General features: G+C 42.8%; 1 protein-coding gene across 2 annotated transcripts in view; it reads left to right on the forward strand.

Annotated features, from left to right (window-relative positions):
- Positions 1 to 24414, forward strand: part of mtrex (Mtr4 exosome RNA helicase) — a 55865-nt gene that overhangs the window by 23652 nt on the left and 7799 nt on the right. Inside the window, exons 14-21 of one of the 2 annotated variants that reach the window (XM_036936984.2) lie at positions 81 to 206; positions 7871 to 8021; positions 8570 to 8742; positions 8969 to 9037; positions 10651 to 10779; positions 12100 to 12210; positions 12405 to 12593; positions 22163 to 22326. In XM_036936984.2, coding sequence (XP_036792879.1) covers positions 81 to 206; positions 7871 to 8021; positions 8570 to 8742; positions 8969 to 9037; positions 10651 to 10779; positions 12100 to 12210; positions 12405 to 12593; positions 22163 to 22326 — 1112 coding nt within the window. The remainder of the gene's footprint in view (positions 1 to 80; positions 207 to 7870; positions 8022 to 8569; positions 8743 to 8968; positions 9038 to 10650; positions 10780 to 12099; positions 12211 to 12404; positions 12594 to 22162; positions 22327 to 24414) is intronic. The other variant, XM_090191773.1, reaches the window with a different exon arrangement.

Here is a 24414-nt window from a genome sequence, read left to right on the forward strand (position 1 = left end):
GTTGACGTGCTGTGTGTGACAGATGTGTGACCATATTAATGAGTTGTGCATCTCTCTCTCTCTCTCTCTCTCTCTGTTAGATCACGTCTGGCGAGTACATCCAGATGTCTGGCCGAGCTGGCAGGAGAGGGATGGACGAGAGAGGTATTGTCATCTTCATGGTTGATGAGAAGATGAGCCCTGCAGTAGGGAAACAGCTGCTCAAGGTACTACTGACTCCACAGACTGCACACTGGGGTTTTTAAATAACAGCCGTGTGCGTCTGTGGAACATATTCTTGGAGATGAATGATTAATCATCATAGTTTATCTCCATGTATAAACTGTGTCAATACACACACAAACCATTGGGATGCCTAAAGTCTTGGCATTGATATCTTCTTTAGACGTTATACAGTGTACGTACTAAGACATGTGTTTTGAGTCCCTGTAGACTTTGGCCAGTTGTAAAATCCGTTCAGCACCAGACCAGTAACTCTTGGAACGTTGCAATAATCCTAACCCCTGTCGGGATGATGTCACAATGGTTCTCGTGCCAACACAGCTCCCCAAGTGTTCTCAGAACGACTCAATCTCTCCCCTCCACACGCTGTCCAAGTGACATACAGACTCTGCGAATGATTGCAATGAGGGGGGTGGAGAGATTAAGGGATTTACAATTGCAACCTGAGCCAAGACCCTCATATCCTCCTGAGCTGCAGTGGGAGAGTGAGTCAGTCATTTTGGGGTTGTCTCCTGGGTCATAGAGCTACTTCCCGGCCCTCAGGTCGTTAACAAACACGCTCCACAGCCGAACACACACAGGCGTGTGCAGAAAAACACTTCTCTGAACCGTTAGCAACTTCCTGACCCATGGGTCATTTACAAACTCACTCAGCTGTAGCCAAACACTTCTCTTAAACTTTAGGGAGCAATGATATCATCAGGTACCTAAGGACTCTTGGTATGATTAACTGACTTAAACGTTCAAACCTCAACCCCCTTCCTGATCCATTTTTGGAGTTCTGTAGAAGTTTTGCAAAGGGAGTCATGATATGACCTGGGAAGTCTGGAGCCTTGGTTTGATTAACAGGCTTTCAGGCCTCAAACTCCAAACCTTAAACCTCTTTCTCTCCATTTAGGGGTCTGTCATGTTAAAGTTGTCTCTGGGACAACAGTCAGTCCTCCATGTCTCTGCTCTGGTACCTTGGGTTGTTGGTCCTGGGTTGAGATCCATTTAGGCTTGCACAACTGGGTCTTTAATGGGCCAAGGGGCAGTTTAACACATGACAGATTAATGGCAGGGAGTGAAATGTCTCATTTTAAATTATCTGGCCCCCCTGGAGATCTAATTTCTCTTCTGACTATTCTGTTGTAATCGCTCACTAAGACTTTCGATTGCGCAAGACAGTATCTGCAAAACTCAAACTGCCCTTGGCTTCGTTGACGAGTGGTCTCAACTAGAGGTCGACCGATTATGATTTTTTTCAACGCCGATACCGATTATTGGAGGACCAAAAAAAACTGATACCGATTAATCAGACGATTTTTTAAAAATTATTTGTTTTATTATATTTGTAATAATGACAATTACAACAATACTGAATGAACACTTATTTTCACTTAATATAATACATCAATAAAATCAATTTAGTCTCAAATAAATAATGAAACATGTTCAATTTGGTTTAAATAATGCAAAAACAAAGTGTTGGAGAAGAAAGTAAAAGTGAAATATGTGCTATGTAAGAGTGCTAATGTTTAAGTTCCTTGCTCAGAACATGAGAACATATGAAAGCTGGTGGTTCCTTTTAACATGAGTCTTCAATATTCCCAGGTAAGAAGTTTTAGGTTGTAGTTATTATAGGAATTATAGGACTATTTCTCTCTATACCATTTGTATTTCATATACCTTTGACTATTGGATGTTCTCATAGGCACTTTAGTATTGCCAGTGTAACAGTATAGCTTCCACCCCTCTCCTCGCCGCTACCTGGGCTCGAACCAGGAACACATCGACAACAGCCACCCTCGAAGCAGCCTTACCCATGCAGAGCAAGGGGAACAACTACTCCAAGTCTTAGTGAGTGACGTTTAAAAAGCTATTAGCGCACATCGAGCTAACTAGCTAGCCATTTTACATCGGTTACACCAGCCTAATCTCGGGAGTTGATAGGCTTGAAGTCATAAACAGCTCAATGCTTGAAGCAAAGTGAAGAGCTGCTGGCAAACGCACGAAAGTGCTGTTTGAATGAATGCTTACGAGCCTGCTCCTGCCTACCACGGCTCAGTCAGACTGCTCTATCAAATCATAGACTTAATTATAACATAATAACACACAGAAATACGAGTCTTAGTTTCCAGATTTGACCATAATAATGACCTATCATTTCGAAAACAAGACGTTTATTATTTCGGTGAAATACGGAACCGTTCCGTATTTTATCTAACGGGTGGCATCCCTAAGTCTAAATATTGCTGTTACGTTGCAGAACCTTAAATGTTATGTCATAATTCTGTACAGTTCTGGCAAATTAACTATGGTCTGTATTAGGATTAAATTGGCCTTCACACAGTTCGCAACGAGCCAGGTGGCCCAAACTGTTGCATATACCCTGACTGCTTGCACGGAACGCAAGACAATTTCCCTAGTTAAAAGAAATTCATGTTAGCAGGCAATATTAACAAAATATGCAGGTTTAACAATATATACTTGCGTATTGATTTTAAAGAAGGGCATTGATGTTGATGGTTAGGTACACATTGGTGCAACGACGGTGCTTTTTTCGCGAATGCGCTTGTTAAATAATCACCCATTTGGCGAAGTAGGCTGTGATTCGATGAGAAATAAACAGGCACCGCATCGATTATATGCAACGCAGGACACAAGCAAGAAACTAGTAATATCATCAATCATGTGTGGTTTACTAGTGATTATGTTAAGATTGATTGTTTTTTATAAGATACGTTTAATGCTAGCTAGCAACTTACCTTGGCTTCTTGCGGCACTCGCGTAACCGGTAAGCAGCCAGCCACGCAGTCTCCTCGTGGAGTGCAATGTAATCGGCCGCAATCGATGTCCAAAAATGCAGATTACCGATTGTTAAGAGAACTTGAAATCGGCCCTAATTAATCGGCCCTAATTAATCAGCCATTCCGATTAATCGGTCGACCTCTAATGTTCACATCAGAAGCCTCCTCTCTAAGTTTGTTTTATAAACTGCTTTAGCACACACTGTCAACCTGGATGTCCTAGCTGTGTCTGAATCTTGGTTTAGGAAGACAAAAAATCTTCCTGAAGAAAATCCTGAAATTCCATCTCTTTGACAACTGTCAAAGGGGGTGGAGTTGCAATCTACTGCAGAGATGGCCTGCAGAGTTGTCTTACTATCCAGGTCTGTACCCAAACTTTTCGAGCTTCTACTTCTAAAAATCCACCATTCCAGAAACAAGTCTCTCACCGTTGTCGCTTGCTATAGACCACCCTCTGCCCCCAGCTGTGCCCTGGACACCATATGTGAATTGATTTCCCCCTGTCTATCTTCAGAGCCCGTACTGCTAGGTGACCTAAACTGGGACATGCTTAACACCCCGGCCATCCTACAATCTAAGCTTGATGCCCTCAATCTCACACAAATTATCAATGAACCTACCAGGTACAACCCCAAATCCGTAAACACGGGCACCCTCATAGATATCATCCTAACCAACTTGCCCTCCAAATACACCTCTGCTGTCTTCAACCAAGATCTCAGCGATCACTGCCTCATTGCCTGCATCCGTAATGGGTCTGCAGTCAAACAACCACCCCTCATCATTGTCAAACGCTCCCTGAGACACTTCAGCGAGCAGGCCATTCTAATCGACCAGGCCCGTGTATCCTGGAAGGATATTGACCTCATCCCATCAGTAGATTATGCCTTGTTATTCTTTAAAAGTGCCTTCCTCACCATCTTAAATAAGCATGCCACATTCAAAAAAATCAGGAACAGATATATAGCCCTTGGTTCACTCCAGACCTCTGCCCTTGACCAGCCCAAAAACATCCTGTGGCGTACTGTACTAGCATCAAATATCCCCCGTGAGATGCAACTTTTCAGGGACGTTAGGAACCAATATACACAGGCAGTTAGGAAAGCTAAGGCTAGCTTTTTCAAACAGAAATTTGTAGCACAAACTAAAAAAAAGTTCTGGGACACTGTAAAGTCCATGGAGAATAAGAACACCTCCTCCCAGCTGCCCACTGCACTGAGGCTAGGAAACACTGTCACCACCGATAAATCCACGATAATTGAGAATTTCAAAAAGCATTTTTCTACGGCTGACCATGCTTTCCACCTGGCTACCCCTACCCCGGGTAACTGCCCTGCACCCCCCACAGCAACTCCCCCAAGCCTCCTACAATTCTCCTTCACCCAAATCCAGATGGCTGATGTTCTGAAAGAGCTGCAAAATCTGGACCCCTACAAATCACCTGGGCGAGACAATCTGGACCCTCTCTTTCTAAAATTATCACATTAAATTGTTGCAACCCCTATTACTAGCCTGTTCAACCTCTCTTTCGTATCGTCTGAGATCCCCAAAGATTGCAAAGCTACCACGGTCATCCCCCTCTTCAAAGGGGGAGCCACTCTAGACCCAAACTGCTACATACCTATATCCTACCCTGCCTTTCTAAGGTCTTTGAAAGCCAAGTTAACAAACCGATCACCGACCATTTTGAATCCCACCATACCTTCTCCGCTATGCAATCTGGTTTCCGAGCTGGTCATGGGTACACCTCAGCCACGCTCAATGTCCTAAACGATATCATAACTGCCATCAATAAGAGATAATACTGTGCAGCCGCTTTCATCGACCTGGCCAAGGCTTTTGACTCTGTCAATCACCACTTTCTTATCGGCAGACTCAACAGCCTTGGTTTCTCAAATGACAGCCTCGCCTGGTTCACCAATTACTTCTCTAATAGAGTTCAGTGCGTAAAATCGGAGGGCCTGTTGTCCGGACCTCTGGCAGTGTCTATGGGGGTGCCACAGGGTTCAATTCTCGGGCCGACTCTCTTTTCTGTATACATCAATGATGTCGCTCTTGCTGCTGGTGCTTGTCTGATCCACCTCTATGCAGACGACACCGTTCTGTATACATCTGGTCCTTCTTTGGACACTGCTAACTAACCTCCAGATGAGCTTCAATGCCATACAACTCTCATTCCGTGGCCTCCAACTGCTCTTAAATGCAAGTAAAACTAAATGCATCCTCTTCAACCGATTGCTGCCCTCACCTGCCCGCCGGTCCAGCATCACTACTCTGGATGGTTCTGACTTAGAATATGTGGACAACTACACGTACCTAGGTGTCTGGTTAGACTGTAAACTTTCCAGACCCACATTAAGCATCTTCAATCCAAGATTAAATCTAGAATCGGCTTCCTATTTCGCAAAAAGCAACCTTCACTCATGCTGGCAAACATACCCTCGTAAAACTGACTATCCTACCGATCCTCGACTTCGGCGATGTCATCTATAAAATAGCCTCCAACACTCTACTCAACAAATTGGATGCAGTCTATCACAGTGCCATCCGTTTTGTCACCAAAGCCCCATATACTACCCACCACTGCGACCTGTATGCTCTCGTTGGCTGGCCCTCGCTTCATACTCGTCGCCAAACCCACTGGCTCCAGGTCATCTACAAGTCTTTGCTAGGTAAAACCCTGACTTATCTCAGTTCACTGGTAGCAGCACCCACCCGCAGCACGCGCTCCAGCAGGTATATTTCACTGGTCACCCCCAAAGCCAATTTCTCCTTTGGCCGCCTTTCTTTCCAGTTCTCTGCTGCCAATGACTGGAATTAACTGCAAAAATCACTGAAGTTGGAGACTCATATCTCCCTCACTAACTTCAAGCACCAGCTGTCAGAGCAGCTCACAGATCTTTGCACCTGAATGTAGCCTATCTGTAAATAGCCCATCCAACTACCTCATCCCCATACTGTATTTATTTATTTATTTTGCACCCCAGTATCTCCACTTGCACGTTTATCTTCTGCACGTTTATCTTCTGCACATTTATCTTCTGCTCCTGTGTTTAATTGCTATATCGTAATTACCTCGCCACTATGGCCTATTTATTGCCTTACCTCCCTTATCTTACCTCATTTGCACACACTGTATATAGACTTTTTTTCCTACTGTATTATTGACTGTATGTTGGTTTATTCCATGTGTCACTCTGTGTTGTTGTATGTGTCAAACTGCTGTGCTTTATCTTGGCCAGGTCGCAGTTGTAAATGAGTACTTGTTCTCAACTAGCCTACCTGGTTAAATAAAGGTGAAATAAAAAAAATTAAATACAAATGTGAACACCTTTTGGGATGAATTGGAGCGCAGAATGCAAGCCAGGCCTTATTGCCCAACATTAGCTCCCGACCTCACTAATGCTCTTGTGGCTGAATGGAAGCAATTCCCGCAGCAATGTTTCAACATCAAGTGGAAAGCCTTCCCAGAAGAGTGGAGGCTGTTATCGCAGCAAAGGAAGGACCAACTCCAAAATAATGTCAATGATTTTAGAATGAAATGTTCGATGCACAGTTGTACACACACTTTTGGCCATGTAGTGTATATCTCATGTGCAATTTTTTTATGCTAAATATAAGCCTCACTAAAAATGTTATTATTTAATCAAATAGTTTAACGTGCTTTTTTGTTTAAGTCGGTCTATGAAAATACCCTTTTTGTTACAAATTTGACCTGAACCATGCACAATGCACGAATAATGACTAACTTCTTGAAGCAGGCATTATAGAAAAATGAACACGGGTCTCATACACAATCTCTCAAGCACAAGTCCACGTGCTAGTGAGTAGCCAGCTAATCTTTATACTTGAAGTTTAGCCTACTTGGATCTGTTTACTTGCGAACACATCAGAACAGTTGAATTACGAACACAGCCGTCTCCAACCATTTGAACAGCGTGCTAGTCTGTCCAATTTGTTCAGATGTTGAAATAAATGACCTGCCTCATTTTTCAGAATGACAACAAGTTACCAATTCCTTATATAATTGTTTTATGCTTATTACACTTTTATAGAACAGACTAGACAGCTAGTATAAGTCTTTGGCTAAAAAGCTGCTAGCGGTACTGCAACCTGAGCTTTAATTTTCCAGAATCAATGTTCATTGATACTTTAGTTTAAGTAGTGTCTGTTCTGCTTGCAATTTGAGTAGTTGAGACATTAAAATGGTGTAGATAGAAAGGGTAACTTCTCTATTACAGTGTAATGTCTGTGTGTTTGTGTCCATGTGACCCATTCTGTTGGACCAAACCTCAAATGCAAATAGCGAGTTGAAACTGCTTGACAGAGAGGAAGATGTGATCTCTCAACTTTATTTGTTGTGTGTTGCAGGGGGAGGCGGCTTGTGTGTGTGTGTGTGTTTTTGTGTGTAAACAGAGGAAGAGGCGAAGCGAGAGGTTTCACTCTCGCCAGAATCTGTCCCAAATAAGCCCAATGTGTTTCTATGGGCTTATTTTGGACATAAGTTTGTTGCCTGCCTTTCAGCCTTTGGGACAACAACTCCCATTATTAGGGTGGAAACATGAGCATCTCGTCATTATATTCAGATCTCTGGTGTACATGAGAAGGAGCGAAGGAGACGAGACCAAAAAGACAACATGGGAACAAGCGGACATAAACGAAAAATAACAAAGAACATCGTTTCTTGCCATGAAGGAATTTGGAAATTCGCACATAAAAACAAACATTTGAATTAATCAAATTATTTTATGTATCGCTCAGCCTTACTTCCTCTCCTGTTCCACCTCACCTACAACATGGTCCTCAACCTGCTGAATAGCGACCTGTTTAACCTTCCTCTCTCCTCCCGCTCTCCACAGGGCTCAGCTGACCCTCTCAACAGTGCCTTCCACCTCACCTACAACATGGTTCTCAACCTGCTGCGGGTGGAGGAGATCAACCCTGAGTACATGCTGGAGAAGTCTTTCTACCAGTTTCAGCACTACAGGGCTGTGCCCGGCGTCGTAGAGAGTGAGTGCAGACAACCCTTCAAGTCTAGTCCTATATGTAATTCTCGGATCCTCTTTCATAGGAATTCTCCTGCCAGTGGTGCTTTATTCAAATTAATTTACCAAGTTCATTCAACGTTCTGTTCTGTTGATTTGGTCTGGCTAAGTATAGCACAAGTAATGTTTTATCTTTGAGCATTTGAACTCTATACACTGAGTGTACAAAACATGAACACCTGATCTTTCCATGGCGTAGACTGACCAGGTGAATCCAGGTGATAGCTATGGTCCCTTACTGATGTCACTTAGGGCTGCCTGGTATACCGTATTTTACGAAATAACGGTATTGATGCACTGACCGCCAAGCAAGCATCTCAATATTAGCAAGGTGTTCTTAATGTTTTGTACACACTGTACATGGCAACATCAGGTGCTATTTCTGTGTCGTTTGACCACCGCTGTGGACAATGTGTTAGGTTTGCTATGATCACCTTAAAATTAGAATAGAATACGAGAATCCCCATTCTAGTTTTTCTCTGGGTATGATTGATCTCTGTTTTAACTCCACAGAGATGGGGAAGCTGGAGAAGATGTATAACGCCATAGAGATCCCCAACGAGGAGAGTGTGGTCACTTACTATAAGATCCGCCAGCAGCTGGCTAAACTGGGCAAAGAGATCGAAGAGTTTGTCCACAAACCCAAGTTCTGCCTTCCTTTCCTCCAGCCTGGTAGATTGGTCAAGGTTAGAAACAAATAGCACTCATACCACAGCCAACACCACCAACTGAAATATTTCTATATTGCACAACCACACAGACAAAATGTGCTCCACCATTTCCCCATCTACTTTGTCTTTGTTCTGTTTAATAAGGCTTCCGCAGATAGAAAACAACTTAGTTTTGCTCAGATAAGGAACTATTTATTACTGAACATACAGATGTGCCAACTGCGTTGACCCTTTTTTACAGGTCAAAAACGAAGATGTTGACTTTGGATGGGGCGTAGTCGTTAATTTCTCAAAGAAGTCAAACGTCAAGGTAATATGGATTAAAAAAAGAGACGTCCTCTCACTTTATTTTCAGCAAACTTAGCATGTGTAAATATTTGTATGACCACAACCAGATTCAACAACTGAGACATAAACTGAACAAGTTCCACCGACATGGAAAAATGTGTCCCTTAAGAAAGGGGGGGGTCAAAATCAAAAGTAACAGCCAGTATCTGGTGTGGCCACCAGCTGAATTAAGTACTGCAGAGCATCTCCTTCTCATGCACTGCACCAGATTTGCCAGTTCTTGCTGTGAGAGGTTACCCCGCTCTTCCACCAAGGTGCCTGCAAGATCCCAGACATTTCTGGGGGGAATGGCCCTAGCCCTCACCCCCGATCCAACAGGTCCCAGACGTGCTCAATGGGATTGAGATCTGGGCTCTCCGCTGGCCATGGCAGAACACTGACATTCCTGTCTTGCAGGAACTCACGCATAGAATGAGAAGTATGGCTGGTGGCTTTGTCATGCTGGAGTGTCATGTAAGGATGAGCCTGCAGAAAGGGTACCACATGAGGGAGGAGGATGTCTTCCCTGTAACGCACAGCGTTGAGATTGCATACAATGACAACATGCTCAGTCCGATGATGGTGTGACACCGCCCCAGACCATGACGGACCCTCCACCTCCAAATTGATCCCACTCCAGAGTACAGGTCTCGGTGTAACGCTCATTCCTTCGATGATAAACTCGAATCCAACCATCACCCCTGGTGAGACACTACCGCGACTCGTCAGTGAAGATCACCTTTTTGCCAGTCCTGTCTGTTCCAGCGATGGTGGGTTTGTGCCCATAGGCGATGTTGTTGCCGGTGATACAACAGGCCTACAAGCCCTCAGTCCAGCCTCTCTCAGCCTATTGCGAATAGTCTGAGCACTGATGGCGGGATTGTGCGTTCCTGGTGTACCTCAGGCAGTTGTTGCCATCCTGTACCTGTCCCACAGGTGTGATGTTCAGATGTATTGATTCTGTGCAGGTGTTGTTACACGTGGTCTGCTTCTGCGAGGACGATCAGCTGTCCGTTCTGTCTCCCTGTAGCGCTGCCTTAGACGTCTCACAGTACGGATAATGCAACTTATTGCCCTGGCCACAGCTGCAGTCCTCATGCTTCCTTGCAGCATGCCTAAGGAACGTTCACGCAGATGAGCAAGGACCCTGGGCATCTTTCTTTTTGTGTTTTTCAGAGTCAGTAGAAAGGCCTCTTTAATGTCCTAAGTTTTCATAGCTGTGATCTTAATTGCCTACCATCTGTAAGCTGTTAGTGTCTTAACGACCGTCCCACAGGTGCATGTTCATTAATTGTGTATGGTTCATTGAACAAGCATGGCAAACAGTGTTTAAACCCTTTACAATGAAGCTCTGTGAAGTTATTTGGATTTTTACTAATTTTCTTTGAAAGACAGGGTTCTGAAAAAGGGACTTTTCTCTTTTGCTGAGTTTGTTGAATGTTATCAGAAAGTATCTTTGAAAACAACATTTAGTATTTAAAGTAACTACAAAGTAGATATAGTTTATCGCTTATGTTTTGGCCTTTGTGTAATGTACGTGTTGTCCTTCAGCTTAGTGTCGTGCCCATGTTGAGTATGTATGTTTTTCTTCTCCAGGCCAGTACAGGTGATGCAGACCCTCTGTACGTGGTGGAGGTGCTGGTCCACTGTAGTCAGGAGAGTGTGAAGAATGCAGCTACAGAGGCTGCTAAACCTGCTGCCACTGGGGAGAAGGGTGAAATGCAGGTGTGCATATGATGGAAAACGCCATGGCTCTGTCAGAAGTAGCACCCTATTCCCTATTCTAGTGCACTACATTTGACCCTGTGTGAGAGAGCCAATTGAGATAGTCCATGTGTATGCATTGCTGTGACGACTGGACACTTTATATTCCTAGTTTGGTGGTCAGCAGTAGGATGGAATCCAAAATTAATACATTCTAGAATGTAGTCCACACACAATCATTATGGGAGGGGTTACTAACTGTCCTTGAGACTGAAGGAAATGAACATGGCCAAGGCGTTAGTGGTCAAACTGCTGCTGGGCTGTGTCCTAGAGAGCTTCTCTTCAATTGAAAGCAACATCCACACAATTAAATGGAATAATGTTTGGCTAATACTGCATATCCTCTTGAGTCTAAGATACATTTTCTAAAATGGTATCTAATTTAGAGCCATTTAAGACGTTCCTTCATTCTCAGATTGAAACATACCATGCTTGTGTGGTTGGAAAAGATGCTCCTCATTCAAAACATTTGGTTTGGTAACCCTCCATGTAATATAAACACCTTCCAAACTCTTAGATCTCTTTCAGTTAAGAGTTCATATTCACACACTCCCACAGTGTTATTTTTTACCTGATTTCATTAGCTGTTGCTGCTGTACATTTGACTTAAGTTTGCTTGGCTTAATGGACCAATAGAACAGCCCCTAAAGTACAAACCCTGCCCACCACCTGGCCCTCCAGGCAGGTTAAAGGATACACTCAAAAGTATTTGAAAGATCTCAAGTGGTATTTGAACCCAGATCTAATTCCATGCATTAAAACTGCCTCTGCTGTTGCGGCACATTTTCCCTCAATTGTACGCTAGTCCCTTTAGAGTCCCAGTGTCTTGTGTTATTTAGTTCTGTCAACCAGTCCTAAACCCTGAGCTATGTGTCTACATCAAGAGTACTTCAGCTGCCTCTTGGCTCATATTATCTCTGAGGAGCCAATAAACTCCAGCTAAAACACTTCCTGGTCCTGCTCTCTGGACTGGCTTCTGCTAAATGCCTTATGCTGCATTAACTAGAAGTACAGGCTAGGGGAACAAGTTTGATTTAAACTGGAAAGGTTAAATCAGGTGTTCTTCAGTTTGTGCTAAGATAAAGATCCCACAGACTTGTAGACATAGCAGCAGTCAGGATTGCATTTTAGTGCTGTATTTGTGTTTAAAACCCCCATTAAGTGTTCAGGATCTCCTGCTGCAGTCGATGATGGCTACCATGTTGGATACTAAATAGATACTAATATATTTAGAGATGAACTGTATACATAAAATAATATACTATTTGTCTTTGTGATCAGGTGGTTCCTGTGATGCTCCGCCTCTTGACCTCTATCAGTTCAGTCCGTCTCTACATCCCCAAAGACCTCCGGCCTTATGACAACAGACAGAGCATGCTGAAATCCATACAGGTGTGAGAGACAGCCTTGTGTTCATCAATGCCTTTCTCAACCATTAACACTATTGCTCAAGCTACTCAGAAATCAGTTTTATTCCATGAAAACAGGCTGGGACATTGGAGACGGTTATATATAGTTTTATTGTATTTTACTTTCATTAAAGCTGTTCTTATGCTTCATTCTCTGGTCCCTTCTCCACCACACAGGAGGTGCAGAAGCGCTTCCCAGACGGAGTTCCCCTGCTGGACCCCATTGATGACATGGGCATCAAGGACCCAGGCCTGAAGAAGATCATCCAGAAGGTGGAGGCATTCGAACACAGGATGTACTCCCACCCCATGCACTCCGACCCCAGCCTGGAGGCTGTCTACTCCCTCTGCGAGAAGAAAGCCCTGGTGAGGATGGGTGGGGTGGTGTTATTTTGGATGGTTGGTTCATGTCCTGTAGGACCACACTGCGGTGTGTGTGGCAGGGGACCATACAACGTTCTGTCAGTAATGTACTGACATAAACAAGCACAGGATGAGTATCAGAGGAAAATAATATTGGATCTGGCTCTCATTCACTTACTCACATTTTGGCAGAACATTCAGCACCAAACGACTGTTCATCTTTTTAATTGACCTTTATTTAACTAGGCAAGTCAGTACAAATTCTTATTTGCAATGACGCCAAACCCTGACGACGTTGGGCCAATTGTGCGCCTCCCTATGGGACTACCAATCATGGCCAGATGTGATGCAATATAAGAGAATATAAAGACTCGTATTTCACTTACCAGTCTTAACGTTAGCATCCTCTCATTTAGCTGTTGTCGATTATATTTTTCTGCAAGACTATCGTCCAAAATCTGTATACTTGGACTTTGATTTAGCTTTTCCAATATTAGTAGCCATAAAGTAAGTTCAACATTTGCAAAACACTTAGTTTTCATAACTCACAGGTATGCTTAACACGGAACCCAAACCGGCTGCGCGCGTGCGCTATTGTGCATAAATGTATTTTGCCCCCCCCCCACACCAAACGCGATCACGACATGCAGGTTCAAATATCAAAACAAACTCTGAACCAATGACATTAATTTGGGGACAGGTCGAAAAGCATTAAACATGTATGGCAATTTAGCTAGCTTGCACTTGCTAGCTAACGTTAATTTGTCCTATTTAGCTAACTTGCTGTTGCTAGCTAATTTGTCCTGGGATATAAACATTGAGTTGTTATTTTACCTGAAATGCACAAGGACCTCAACTCTGACAATTAATCCACACATAAAACGGCCAACCGAATCGTTTCTCGTCATCTCTCCTCCTTCCAGGCTTTTTCATCTTTGAACTTATATGGTGATCGCATCTAAACTTTCATTGTATTACCCCGACAACTGGCAACAAAGTTTGTCTTTCAATCACCCACGTGGGTATAACCAATGAGGAGATGGCACCTGCTTCTATAAACCAATGAGGAGATTACTTTCAGCGCGATCTGCGTCAGAAATAGGAACGGCTTCTATTTTAGCCCTTGGTGTCACAGACGCTAGTTGGCGCGCGCGAGCAGTGTGTGCAGTAATTGAATAACATGGATTTCTACATTTATTTTGCGACGCAAGCGACGTGTCCGGTCTGGTCAGCATGTAATGCGCTTCGCCATATTCTTGCATGAATGTCCAAGAGGAACTAGCTTCCTGGCGCAAGGTTTACTGGATGATTGTGCGACGGATACTGGGTTTCCAAATACTCTCATAAACCCCAGCTCATTGGCTATGTAGCTAGCTTGGTTTGAACACGATTGGTGCTCGTTTGACAAAGTTACAGTCAATCAAGTGAACACCGCCCGTGTTACTAAAATTGGTATCCTATTGGATATACTAAATGCCAAACAATATCGTGAAGTCTGGTTACATTTTAGGGTGTCTGATTAATAAATATGACCATAATTTGACTGGTTGAAACAACGTTTGGCATTAGATTTTCACAGATTTCTTTCTTTGCAAGTTGAACGTTTAGTATATGATGACGTGTTATTTCTGGGACCCTTAGGATGACAAATCAGAGCAAGATTTCAGAATGTAAGTACATATTTCACCTTTAGATGTGAATGTATCAAACCTGTCGTGGTGAAGTGTTTTTTTTTGTTTTGTGCTCTCCTCAAACAATAGCATGGCATTTTTCACAGTCATAGTTACTGTAAATAGGACAATGCAGTTAGATTAGCAAGAATTTAAGCTTTCAGCCGATATGTACCACAAAAAAATGTTCCGCTAAAATCAGCATACATGACATTGCGCTACATGAAACCAATCCTGAAGAAATTAACTTGTTAGGGATCAGCCGCGTTTTTTTCTAATTTCGCCTTAAATGACGTACCCAAACTTAACTGCCTGTAGCTCAGGCCCTGAAGCAAGGATATGCATATTCTTGGTACCATTTGAAAGGAAACACTTTGAAGTTTGTGGAAATGTGAAATTAATGTAGGAGAATATAACACAATAGATCTGGCAGAAGAAAATACAAAGAAAAAAACAACCTATTTGTTGTACCGTCTCTGAAATGAAAGAGAAAGGTCACATCTAGCCTTGAAGCTGGATGTAATTTAGATGGTGTCCACAAGAGGGCAACAGTGTTTGCGCCAAGTTTCAAACTGAATACTTGAAGAATGAACAATCCACATAACATTTAGAATGAAGTCACCCAGGTGTCTGTCACTATTTGCCCAAATGTACCAAAGTGTCTGAATTGGTAAATTGATATATTTTCAAGAACATAACTACAGAAAAAATTCAAAAATGCTATGCTAATAAAAAATACAAGTTTACGCACTCCCAGGAATGTCATACATTATGAAAATGTACTAACAGCAGACCCAACAAGAATGCTGATCCAATGTCTCCAAATACATGTGAAATATTTAAGATAAGGGCCAAGTTAGCAGCCAACACTGATCAAATGTCATAAGTGTACACACCACAAACACAAAGTAAAAAAATGACACATTATTTACAATGACTGGACTTACAACACACCCTCTACACAAGATTGTGCTGCTGGTCCCAAGTCCCTTTCAGCAGTAAAGCACTTACCATCTACTTGTAGGCTGGCTGGGTATTCACACCTCTAGATGGTGAGCAGCAGTCAGACTAAGTGGGGGATGGAGGCCTTGAATGTGGCCTCTTTGAAGTCAGTAAACTCAAGTTTACTTATTATATTATACCTTTTTTTGCAATACACCAAATAAACAACATCTATAAACATATATATTATATTATACCTTTTTTTTGCAATACACCAAATAAACAACATCTATAAACATATATATTATATTGAGTGGAGAACACTGGTGAAGGTTGTGTACCAAATCTTTGTCTTTCTAGTTGGCTAGCTTTGAAATGCAGAGGAGGAGATTTCAAAGAAATAAGGAGAAAAATGAATATAATTTTGCAGCCAGGTGCCTGTGAAAGCATTAGTGTTAAGTCCCAGCTGTAGTCCGACTTTGCTGGCCTGGGTATTATATTTTCCATTCCGCACTGTCCTTTTTCCCAGTTCAATTCCAGCACATATGGTGAATGTGTAGCCAGGCCAGTACAGTACAGCTCAGCTTGGTTAAAGTTAGCTCTGTAGTGTGAAACGGGCCCTGCTCCTACAACTGGCCTTGGTCATGACCTCTGTGACCTCTGCGCAATCGATGTGTGTGAGATATATTACATATCTGTGCATGGGGAGGGACAAAGCCCTATAAACCAGATTACAAACGCACTGTGTTTGATTTGGCAAGACTTGAGAATTACACCCATAATAATCCAAGATGAATAGTCGTTTTCCTTTTTTTTTTTCTCCGTATACTAATCTCACTTTCCATCTACGGACTGAATATACTTTCCTGCAACCCGCCTCACCCAATGTGGTACGGATCTGCTATTTTTATACTTTAGAACCGGAACCCCCATCAGAAGCTAGCCAGCTAACTAGCTACTAGCTAGTAGTCAGTTAGCCACTGCTAGCGGTCTTCACCGTTAACTCGGACGCCAGCTAGCTTCAGCTCGGTCAATACCTGCCAGTCTGCACAGTGCGATATCAACCCAGATCATATCGGACTGCTTTTTCTCTACCACGTTCCTGCCGCAAGCTCTGGACCATTACACCGGATCATCGCAGTTAGCTGCAACCGAGTGGCTACTGCCTCTGTCCCGAAGCAAGCACCAGTTAGCCTTGAGCTAGCCTCGAGCAAGGCCCATCTCCCGGTTAGCCGAAGAGGTCTACCAGCTAATTCTTGGGCTACAATACCTGGAATTGGAAAGCTGCCGCGGTCATCCCCCTCTTCAAAGGGGGAGACACTCTAGACCCAAACTGCTACAGACCTATATCTATCCTGCCCTGCCTTCTCTAAAATATTCGAAAGCCAAGTTAACAAACAGATCACCGACCATTTCGATTCCCACCGTACATTCTCCACTATACAATCTGGTTTCTGAGCTGGGCATGGGTGCACCTCAGCCACGCTCAAGGTCCTAAACAATATCATAACTGCCATCCATAAAAGACAGTACATAGTGCAGCTGACTTCATCAACCTGGCCAAGGCTTTTGACTCTGTCAATCACTGCATTCTTATTGGCAGACCCAATAGCCTTGGTTTCTCAAATGACAGCCTCGCCTGGTTCACCAATTACTTCTCTAATAGAGTTCAGTGTGTCAAATCGGAGGGCCTGATGTCCGGACCTCTGGCAGTCTCTATGGGGGTGCCACATGGTTCAATTTTTGGCCGACTCTCTTCTCTGTATACATCAATGATGTAGAGCTTGCTGATGGTGATTCTCTGATCCACCTCTACGCAGACAACACCATTCTGTATACCTCTGGCCCTTCTTTGGACACTGTTAACAAACCTCAAAAAGAGCTTCAATGCCATACAACATTCCTTCTGTGGTCTCCAACTGCTTTTAAATGCTAGTAAAACTAAATGCATGCTCTTCAACCGATTGCTGCTCGCACCCGCCCGCTCGACAATCATCACTACTCTGGACGGTTCTGACTTAGAATATGTTGACAACTACAAATACCTTGGTGTTTGAGACTGTAAACTCTCCTTCCGGACTCACATTAAGCATCTCTAATCCAAAATTAAATCTAGAATCGGCTTCCTATTTCGCAACAAAGCCTCCTTCCCTCAATCATACCCTCGTAAAACGGACTATTCTACCGATCCTTGACTTTGGCGATGTCATTTACAAAATAGCATCCAACACTCTACTCAGCAAATTGGATGGAGTCTATCACAGTGCCATCCGTTTTGTCACCAAATCCCCTTATACTACCCTCCACTGCGACCTGTACGTTCTTGTTGGCTGGCCCTCACTACATATTCGTCGCCAAACACACTGGCTCCAGGTCATCTATACGTCTTTGCTAGGTAAAGCCCGACCATATCTCAGCTCACTGGTCACCATAGCAACACCCACCCGTAGCACGTGTTCCAGCAGGTATATTTGACTGGTCATCTGCAAAGCCAACACCTCTTTTGGCCGCCTTTCCATCCAGTTCTCTGCTGCCAATGACTGGAACGAATTGCAAAAATCACTGAAGCTGGAGACTCATATCTCCCTCACTAACTTTAAGCATCAACTGTCAGAGCAGTTTACCGATCACTGTACCTGTACACAGCCCATCTGTAAATAGCACACCTCATCCCCATATTGTTTTTTTAAATGTTACTTTGCACATCATCTGCACATCTATCACTCCAGTGTTAATGCTAAATTGTAAATATTTCACCTCTATGGCCTATTTATTGCCTAAGCTCCCTAATCTTACTACATTTGCACAAAATCAAATAAAATGTATTCATAAAGCCCTTCTTACATCAGCTGATATCTCAGTGCTGTACAGAAACCCAGCCTAAAACCTCAAACAGCAAGCAATGCCAGTGTAGAAGCACGGTGGCTAGGAAAAACTCCCTAGAAAGGCCAGAACCTAGGAAGAAACCTAGAGGGAACCAGGCTATGGGGGGTGGCCAGTCCTCTTCTGGCTGTGCCAGGTGGGGATTATAACAGTACATGGGCAAGATGTTCAAATGTTCATAGATGACCAGCAGGGTCAAATAATAATAATCACAGTGGTTGTCGAGGGTGCAACAGGTCAGAACCTCAGGAGTAATTGTCAGTTGGCTTTTCATAGCTGATCATTGAGAGTATCTCGACCGCTCCTGCTGTCTCTAGAGAGTTGAAAACAGCAGGTCTGGGACAGGTAGCATGTCCGGTAAACAGGTCAGGGTTCCATAGCCGCAGGCAGAACAGTTGAAACTGGAGCATCAGCACGGCCAGGTGGACTGGGGACAGACAGCAAGGAGTCATCAGGCCAGTTAGTTCTTAGGCATGGTCTTAGGGCTCAGGTCCTCCGAGAGAAAGAGAGAATTTAGGGAGGGCATACTTCAATTCGCACAGGACACCGGATAAGACTGGAGAAATTCTCCAGATACAACAGACGGACCTAGTACCCCGACACATAAACAACTGCAGCATAAATACTGGAGGCTGAGACAGGAGGGGTCGGGAGACACTGTGGCCATGTCCGACAATACCCCCGGACAGGGCCAAACAGGCAGGATATAACCTGTACATAGATTTTTCTGTTGCGTTATTGACTATACGTTTGTTTATCCCATGTGTAACTCTGTTGTTTTTGTCGCAATACTTTGCTTTCTCTGGGCCAGGTCGCAGTTGTAAATGAGAACTTGTTCTCAACTGGCCTACCTGGTGAAATAAAATCAAAATTAAAATAAACACTGGCTCGTAAAAAATTCAATCTCCAACCCTCTGCTTGGCTTCTGGGACTATGCCACTGCACAAAGTATCGGCCTGCATAACATCTTGTCCAAATCCTGCCACAGCAGGACACACGTGCATACAGACCGGCAGGCAGACACTTTCACTAGAAACACAAAGCTGGTTAAATTCTATTTCTAGTGCATTTGTTGTAATTGACTTAGGCTTGAATTCAAGACATAGTACAGTATAAGTTCGTAGGGTTATGCCTAAGTATCTGCTAATCAGCTTTACAATATCAGTTAATGTGTAAAATAAATATCCTCTGACTTAGAGGATTGTCTAGAGCTGGAGGTAGCCTAACACAGGACCTGGAGGTAGCCTAGCGCCGCTGTTGTCTATCCCATGTTGTCAAACTCTCCCCGCAGCATGTTCTAGTGGTGTTGGGTGAGCCTGTAATTGGATAATGGTCTTAAGCAGGGACTGTTACACAAGGTGTGTGGCGGAGAGGAACAAACTGGCCTGTAAGACAGACCGAGACTGTTAACCAACACTTGGTCTCAGCTGTGTCAGTTCCTACTGGGCTGAGATCTGATTGGATTTCATTCCTCAGTTTGCAGCCTCAGTCATGCAAGGCAGCTTTGTGCTACTGTTTTACGGGCTCCTAACCAACTGTGCTTTATTACATGCTCCTTACAGACACTTTTTTTCGCATTATTTGTAACTTATTTTGTACATAATGTTGCTGCTACCGACTCCACTCTGGGCTCCCGAGTGGCGCAGCACAGCATCTCAGTGCAAGAGGCGTCACTGCAGTGACCTGGTTCGAATTCAGCCTGCATCACATCCAACCGTGATTGTCCCATAGGGCGGTGCACATTTGGCCCAGCGTCGTCCGGGTTTGGCCGAATTTGTTCTTAACTGACTTGCCTAGTTATATAAAGTTTACATTTTTTTTTCTCGAAAATACTCCCGAAAGAGCTTCTGGATATCAGAACAGTGATTACTCACCTCAAACTGGATGAAGATTTTCTCTTTAATGAGTCCGACTCAAAAGAATACGGTTTCTCCGAAACCAGGCCCAAATCCCCGTCATTCGCGTGAAGAAAAGACTGATACAGAGGGGGAGATGGGGGTGTCTTGTGAGACTTTGGTGGCAAGTGGGTAACCTGCCTCTACCGTCCGATCTATTGGCCAACGTACAATCGCTGGAGAATAAACTGGATTAGCTCTGTACGAGACGTTAACTGTTAACTATATCTTGCTCCTACCCCCAAGCCATAAGACTGCTGAACAATTAATCAAATGGCCACTGGGCTATTTACATTACAATTAAAACATTTAATTTATATGATTTAAAATAGTACATTTAAAGGATTGTTTGCACTGAGAGCAGGGATTTTTCTGCCATAGAAGCACTTGGCCGGGCCGCCTAAGCATATATTTTGGATGCCTAAGTCTATATACGAATTTAAAATACATTTTTAGAATGTAAAACTAAAACCAGATATAAAGTTTATAGGAAAGAAAATGGTGATACGCTTAGAAATGTCCTTGTTTTCCATGAAAACATACTTGAAATGAGTTGCAAAATGATGAATAGGAAATATAGTCAAGACGTTGACAAGGTTATAAATAATGATTTTTTTAAATTGAAATAATAATTGTGTCCTTCAAATTTTGCTTTCGTCAAAGAATCCTCAATTTGCAGCAATTACAGCCTTGCAGACCTTTGGCATTCTAGTTGTCAATTTGTTGATGTAATCTGAAGAGATTTCACCCCATGCTTCCCGAAGCACCTCCCACAACTTGGGTTGGCTTGATGGGTACTTCTTACGTACCATACGGTCAAGCTGCTCCCACAACAGCTCAATAGGGTTGAGATCCGGTGACTGTGCTGGTCACTCCATTAGACAGAATACCAGCTGAATGCTTCTTCCCTAAATAGTTCTTACATAGTTTGAAACTGTGCTTTGGATCATTGTCCTGTTGTAGGAGGACATTGGCTCCAATTAAGCGCTGTCCACAAGGCATGGCGTAGCAAAATAGTGATAGCCTTCCTTCAAGATCCCTTTTAGCCTGTACAAATCTCCTCCTTTACTACCACCAAAGCACCCCCAGACATTACATTGTTTCCACCATGCTTGACAGATGACGTCAAGCACTTTTCTGCATCTCTCTTCTTCATTGTGATCCGAACACCTCAAACTTACATTTGTCTGTCCATAACACTTTTCCCCCCAATCTGCCTTTCTTTGCAACTCTGCCTAGAAGGCCAGCATCCCGGAGTCGCCTCTTCACTGACATTGAGACTGGTGTTTCTCGCAAGGAATAGCGTTAATTTCTCAGAACAAGAATAGAGTGACGAGTTTCAGAAGAAAGTACTTTGCTTCTGGCCATTTTGAGCCTGTAATCGAATCCACAAATGCTGATTCTCCAGATACTCAACTAATCTGAAGGCCAGTTTTATTGCTTATTTAATCAGAACAACAGTTTTCAACTGTGCTAACATAATTGCAAAAAGGTTTTCTAATGATCAATTTGCCTTAAAAATCTTCTGTTTTTAGCTACAATAGTCATTTACATTAACACCATCTACACTGTATTTCTGATCAATTTGATGTGATTTTAATGGACAAAATATTAGCTTTTCTTTCAAAAACAAGGACATTTTAAGTGACCCCAAACTTTTGAACGTGTTATTTTTTATAATGATATAATTTTTGTGCGCTAACAATCACCAAAATCAAAGCTAGACCATCAGGGTAATTGAAAATATGAATTACCAGTATTGTTTTTAAGTCTGAGCAGAAAAACGGCATTAGCCGTGGCAAAATCCAGGGAATTATCTTGAAAACGGCAACAGTTTCTCTCACCTCATGGCAGAATATGTAGAATCCTGAGAAATTTGCTTTAAAAGGGCAACATTTTCTCTCCGCTCCATGGCAAAATGTGTAGACTTGTAGGAAATGAAGTTTAAAGCTGATAAAATGCGTCTTGACTCCATGGAGAATTGCAGGAAATTGGTGTAAAAATGCTAAATTGTACACACAAAAATTAGGGTCTTTAAAATGTTTTAAATTCTGCTGCTCCAATTCCAACTCTCACTGCAATGCCTAAGCCCCTTTTTGATCCACAGAGACTATTTTCTTTATCCTTACTAGAGGGTAATATTTTAAGCAGTTATGTTATCCCGTGTCTCTCTGTCTGTCAGATTGCAGGGGACATTAAAGGGGCCAAGCGGGAGCTGAAAAAGGCTAGGACCGTCCTGCAGATGGACGAGCTGAAGTGCAGGAAGCGTGTCCTGAGACGTCTGGGGTTCGCTACTTCCTCTGATGTCATCGAGATGAAGGGCAGAGTGGCCTGTGAGATCAGCAGGTAAGGAAAAGAACATCTGCAGCAGTTTACCCCAAAATTTGTATTTTGGTAATGATGAAAAGCACAGGACATAGAATACAACCTACATCAGTCAGATTTAATCCCATCCACATGGATACATGTATATCTTAGGTAGTTCTAATCTAAAACCAGACAATAGCAGATGTACCGAGCCCAATCTTATCATGCAACCTGTTTAAAAGCAAGGTTATGTTATAATTCTGTTTTAAGGCCGTATTAAACCCCTCTCTGTTATAATACTATGATTGATCCTAGAACAGTGTGTATATTACCTTGCTATTGAATCTCTCTGTAACAATACTGTGACAGATCTGATACCTGTGTTATTGCTGTGTATGATCCAGTGCTGATGAGCTGCTGCGAACAGAGTTGTTCAACTTAGAACAGTTATATACATTGAACAAAAATATAAATGCAACAATTTCAAAGATTTTACTGAGTTCATTCAAGTAAATCAGTCAATTTAAATGAATTCATTAGTCCCTGATCTTTAGATTTCACATTACGGGGCATTTGGGCTGTCCCCGAAAAAATAAGAAGAAAATCTTAGTTGCCCGAAAGTCGTCTGCTCTGTCGACCAATCGATTGGTCAAAATTAAAACATTTATTTGTGTATGTAACACCCTATTTGTTTTGATAAAAACAACTATAAATGCATTGAGCTTGTCTGATGCTTTAAGCTCACTGTTTGATTAATTAAGACACAAATTACTCAAAAGGGAGCCAGAGATCAAGATAACCAGAAAAAAAAACCTTCACCTGTCCCGACCATTCTCCCGCTCCTACTGGCTTTCGCAGATTCCGCCATTACGCTCCTGAAGTTGCCAGTAATAGGCAAAAAAAAAAGAGTAGGCAAATTTTCTAATGTGGAATGCCAATTTATCTTACCATTTCTTCCGATCTGCGTTCAAATTCTGGTTTTCATATGCGCATTTAGGTGCAACAATTTAATTTATGTCTTCGTATCTGACTCATTATCATGTGGTTAATCAAAATTGTATCCAAATGAAAATGAGACAAACCTATAAAGTAACAATTGCCATCTATGTAAAAATAACCTATAAAGCCAACAAATTAAAACATTGCAGCCTGCAGGTAGAAAACAACCTGATAAAAATAAATATCCTGGGCCTCCTGAGTGGTGCAGCAGTCTTAAGGCAAAGCAGTGCTTGAGGCGTCACTACAGACCCGGGATCGATCCCAGGCTGTGTCACAACCGGCCCGTGACAGGGAGTCCCATAGGGAGGCGCACAATTGTCCCAGCGTTGTCTGGGTTAGGGGAGGGTTTGGCCGGCGGGGGCTTTACTTGGCTCATCGCGTTCTAGCGACTTCTTGTGGTGGGCCAGGTGCCTGCAGGCTGACTTCGGTCGTCAGTTAAACTGTGTTTCCTCAGACACATTGGTGCAGTTGGCTTCCGGTTTAAGCGGACGAGTGTTAAGGAGTGCAGTTTGGTGGGACATGTTTCATAGGACGCATGACTCAACCTTCGCCTCTCCCGAGCCCGTTGGGGAGTTGCAGCAATGGGACAAGATTATAATTAAAATTGGGAGAAAGAGGCTAAAAATTAATACAAATTAAAATACACTCTTTTAAAAACCTTTAAATCACATTGGCTATGCATGCCCTGTTTGCAACAGCTTGAAACATTGTATCAACTATTAACTTGGGTCTGGCCTGAAGCTCCTTGGAACATTGTATAAAATATTCTGGGCCCTCAGTTTCCACCTCCTGTGAGCTCAGAACAGACACAGCTGTAGGATATTTGCGCACGGGATAAGTAATCAGGTAGGCCTACTTTATGACAGTTCAACTGGATTTTTATATTTTTCCGTTTCATGCTGAGTGGTTATCAAAAGGGATAGAGCTGGAAAGATTATTCAAATTAATTGAGGAAGTATTGTAATTCTCAATGGATGTAAAAACACACTTTGTTTGCTTGCTGTTCGAGGTGAAAGATTTATTTTTAATTTATTTATTTTTAACTGACTTGCCTAGGTAAATAAAGGTTAAGAACAAATTCTTATTTTCAATGATGGCCTAGGAACAGTGGGTTAACTGCCTGTTCAG

The sequence above is a fragment of the Oncorhynchus mykiss genome, chromosome 12 (assembly GCF_057628025.1).
Source record: "Oncorhynchus mykiss isolate SJ-2025 chromosome 12, ASM5762802v1, whole genome shotgun sequence".
Classification (NCBI taxonomy): Eukaryota; Metazoa; Chordata; class Actinopteri; order Salmoniformes; family Salmonidae; genus Oncorhynchus; species Oncorhynchus mykiss.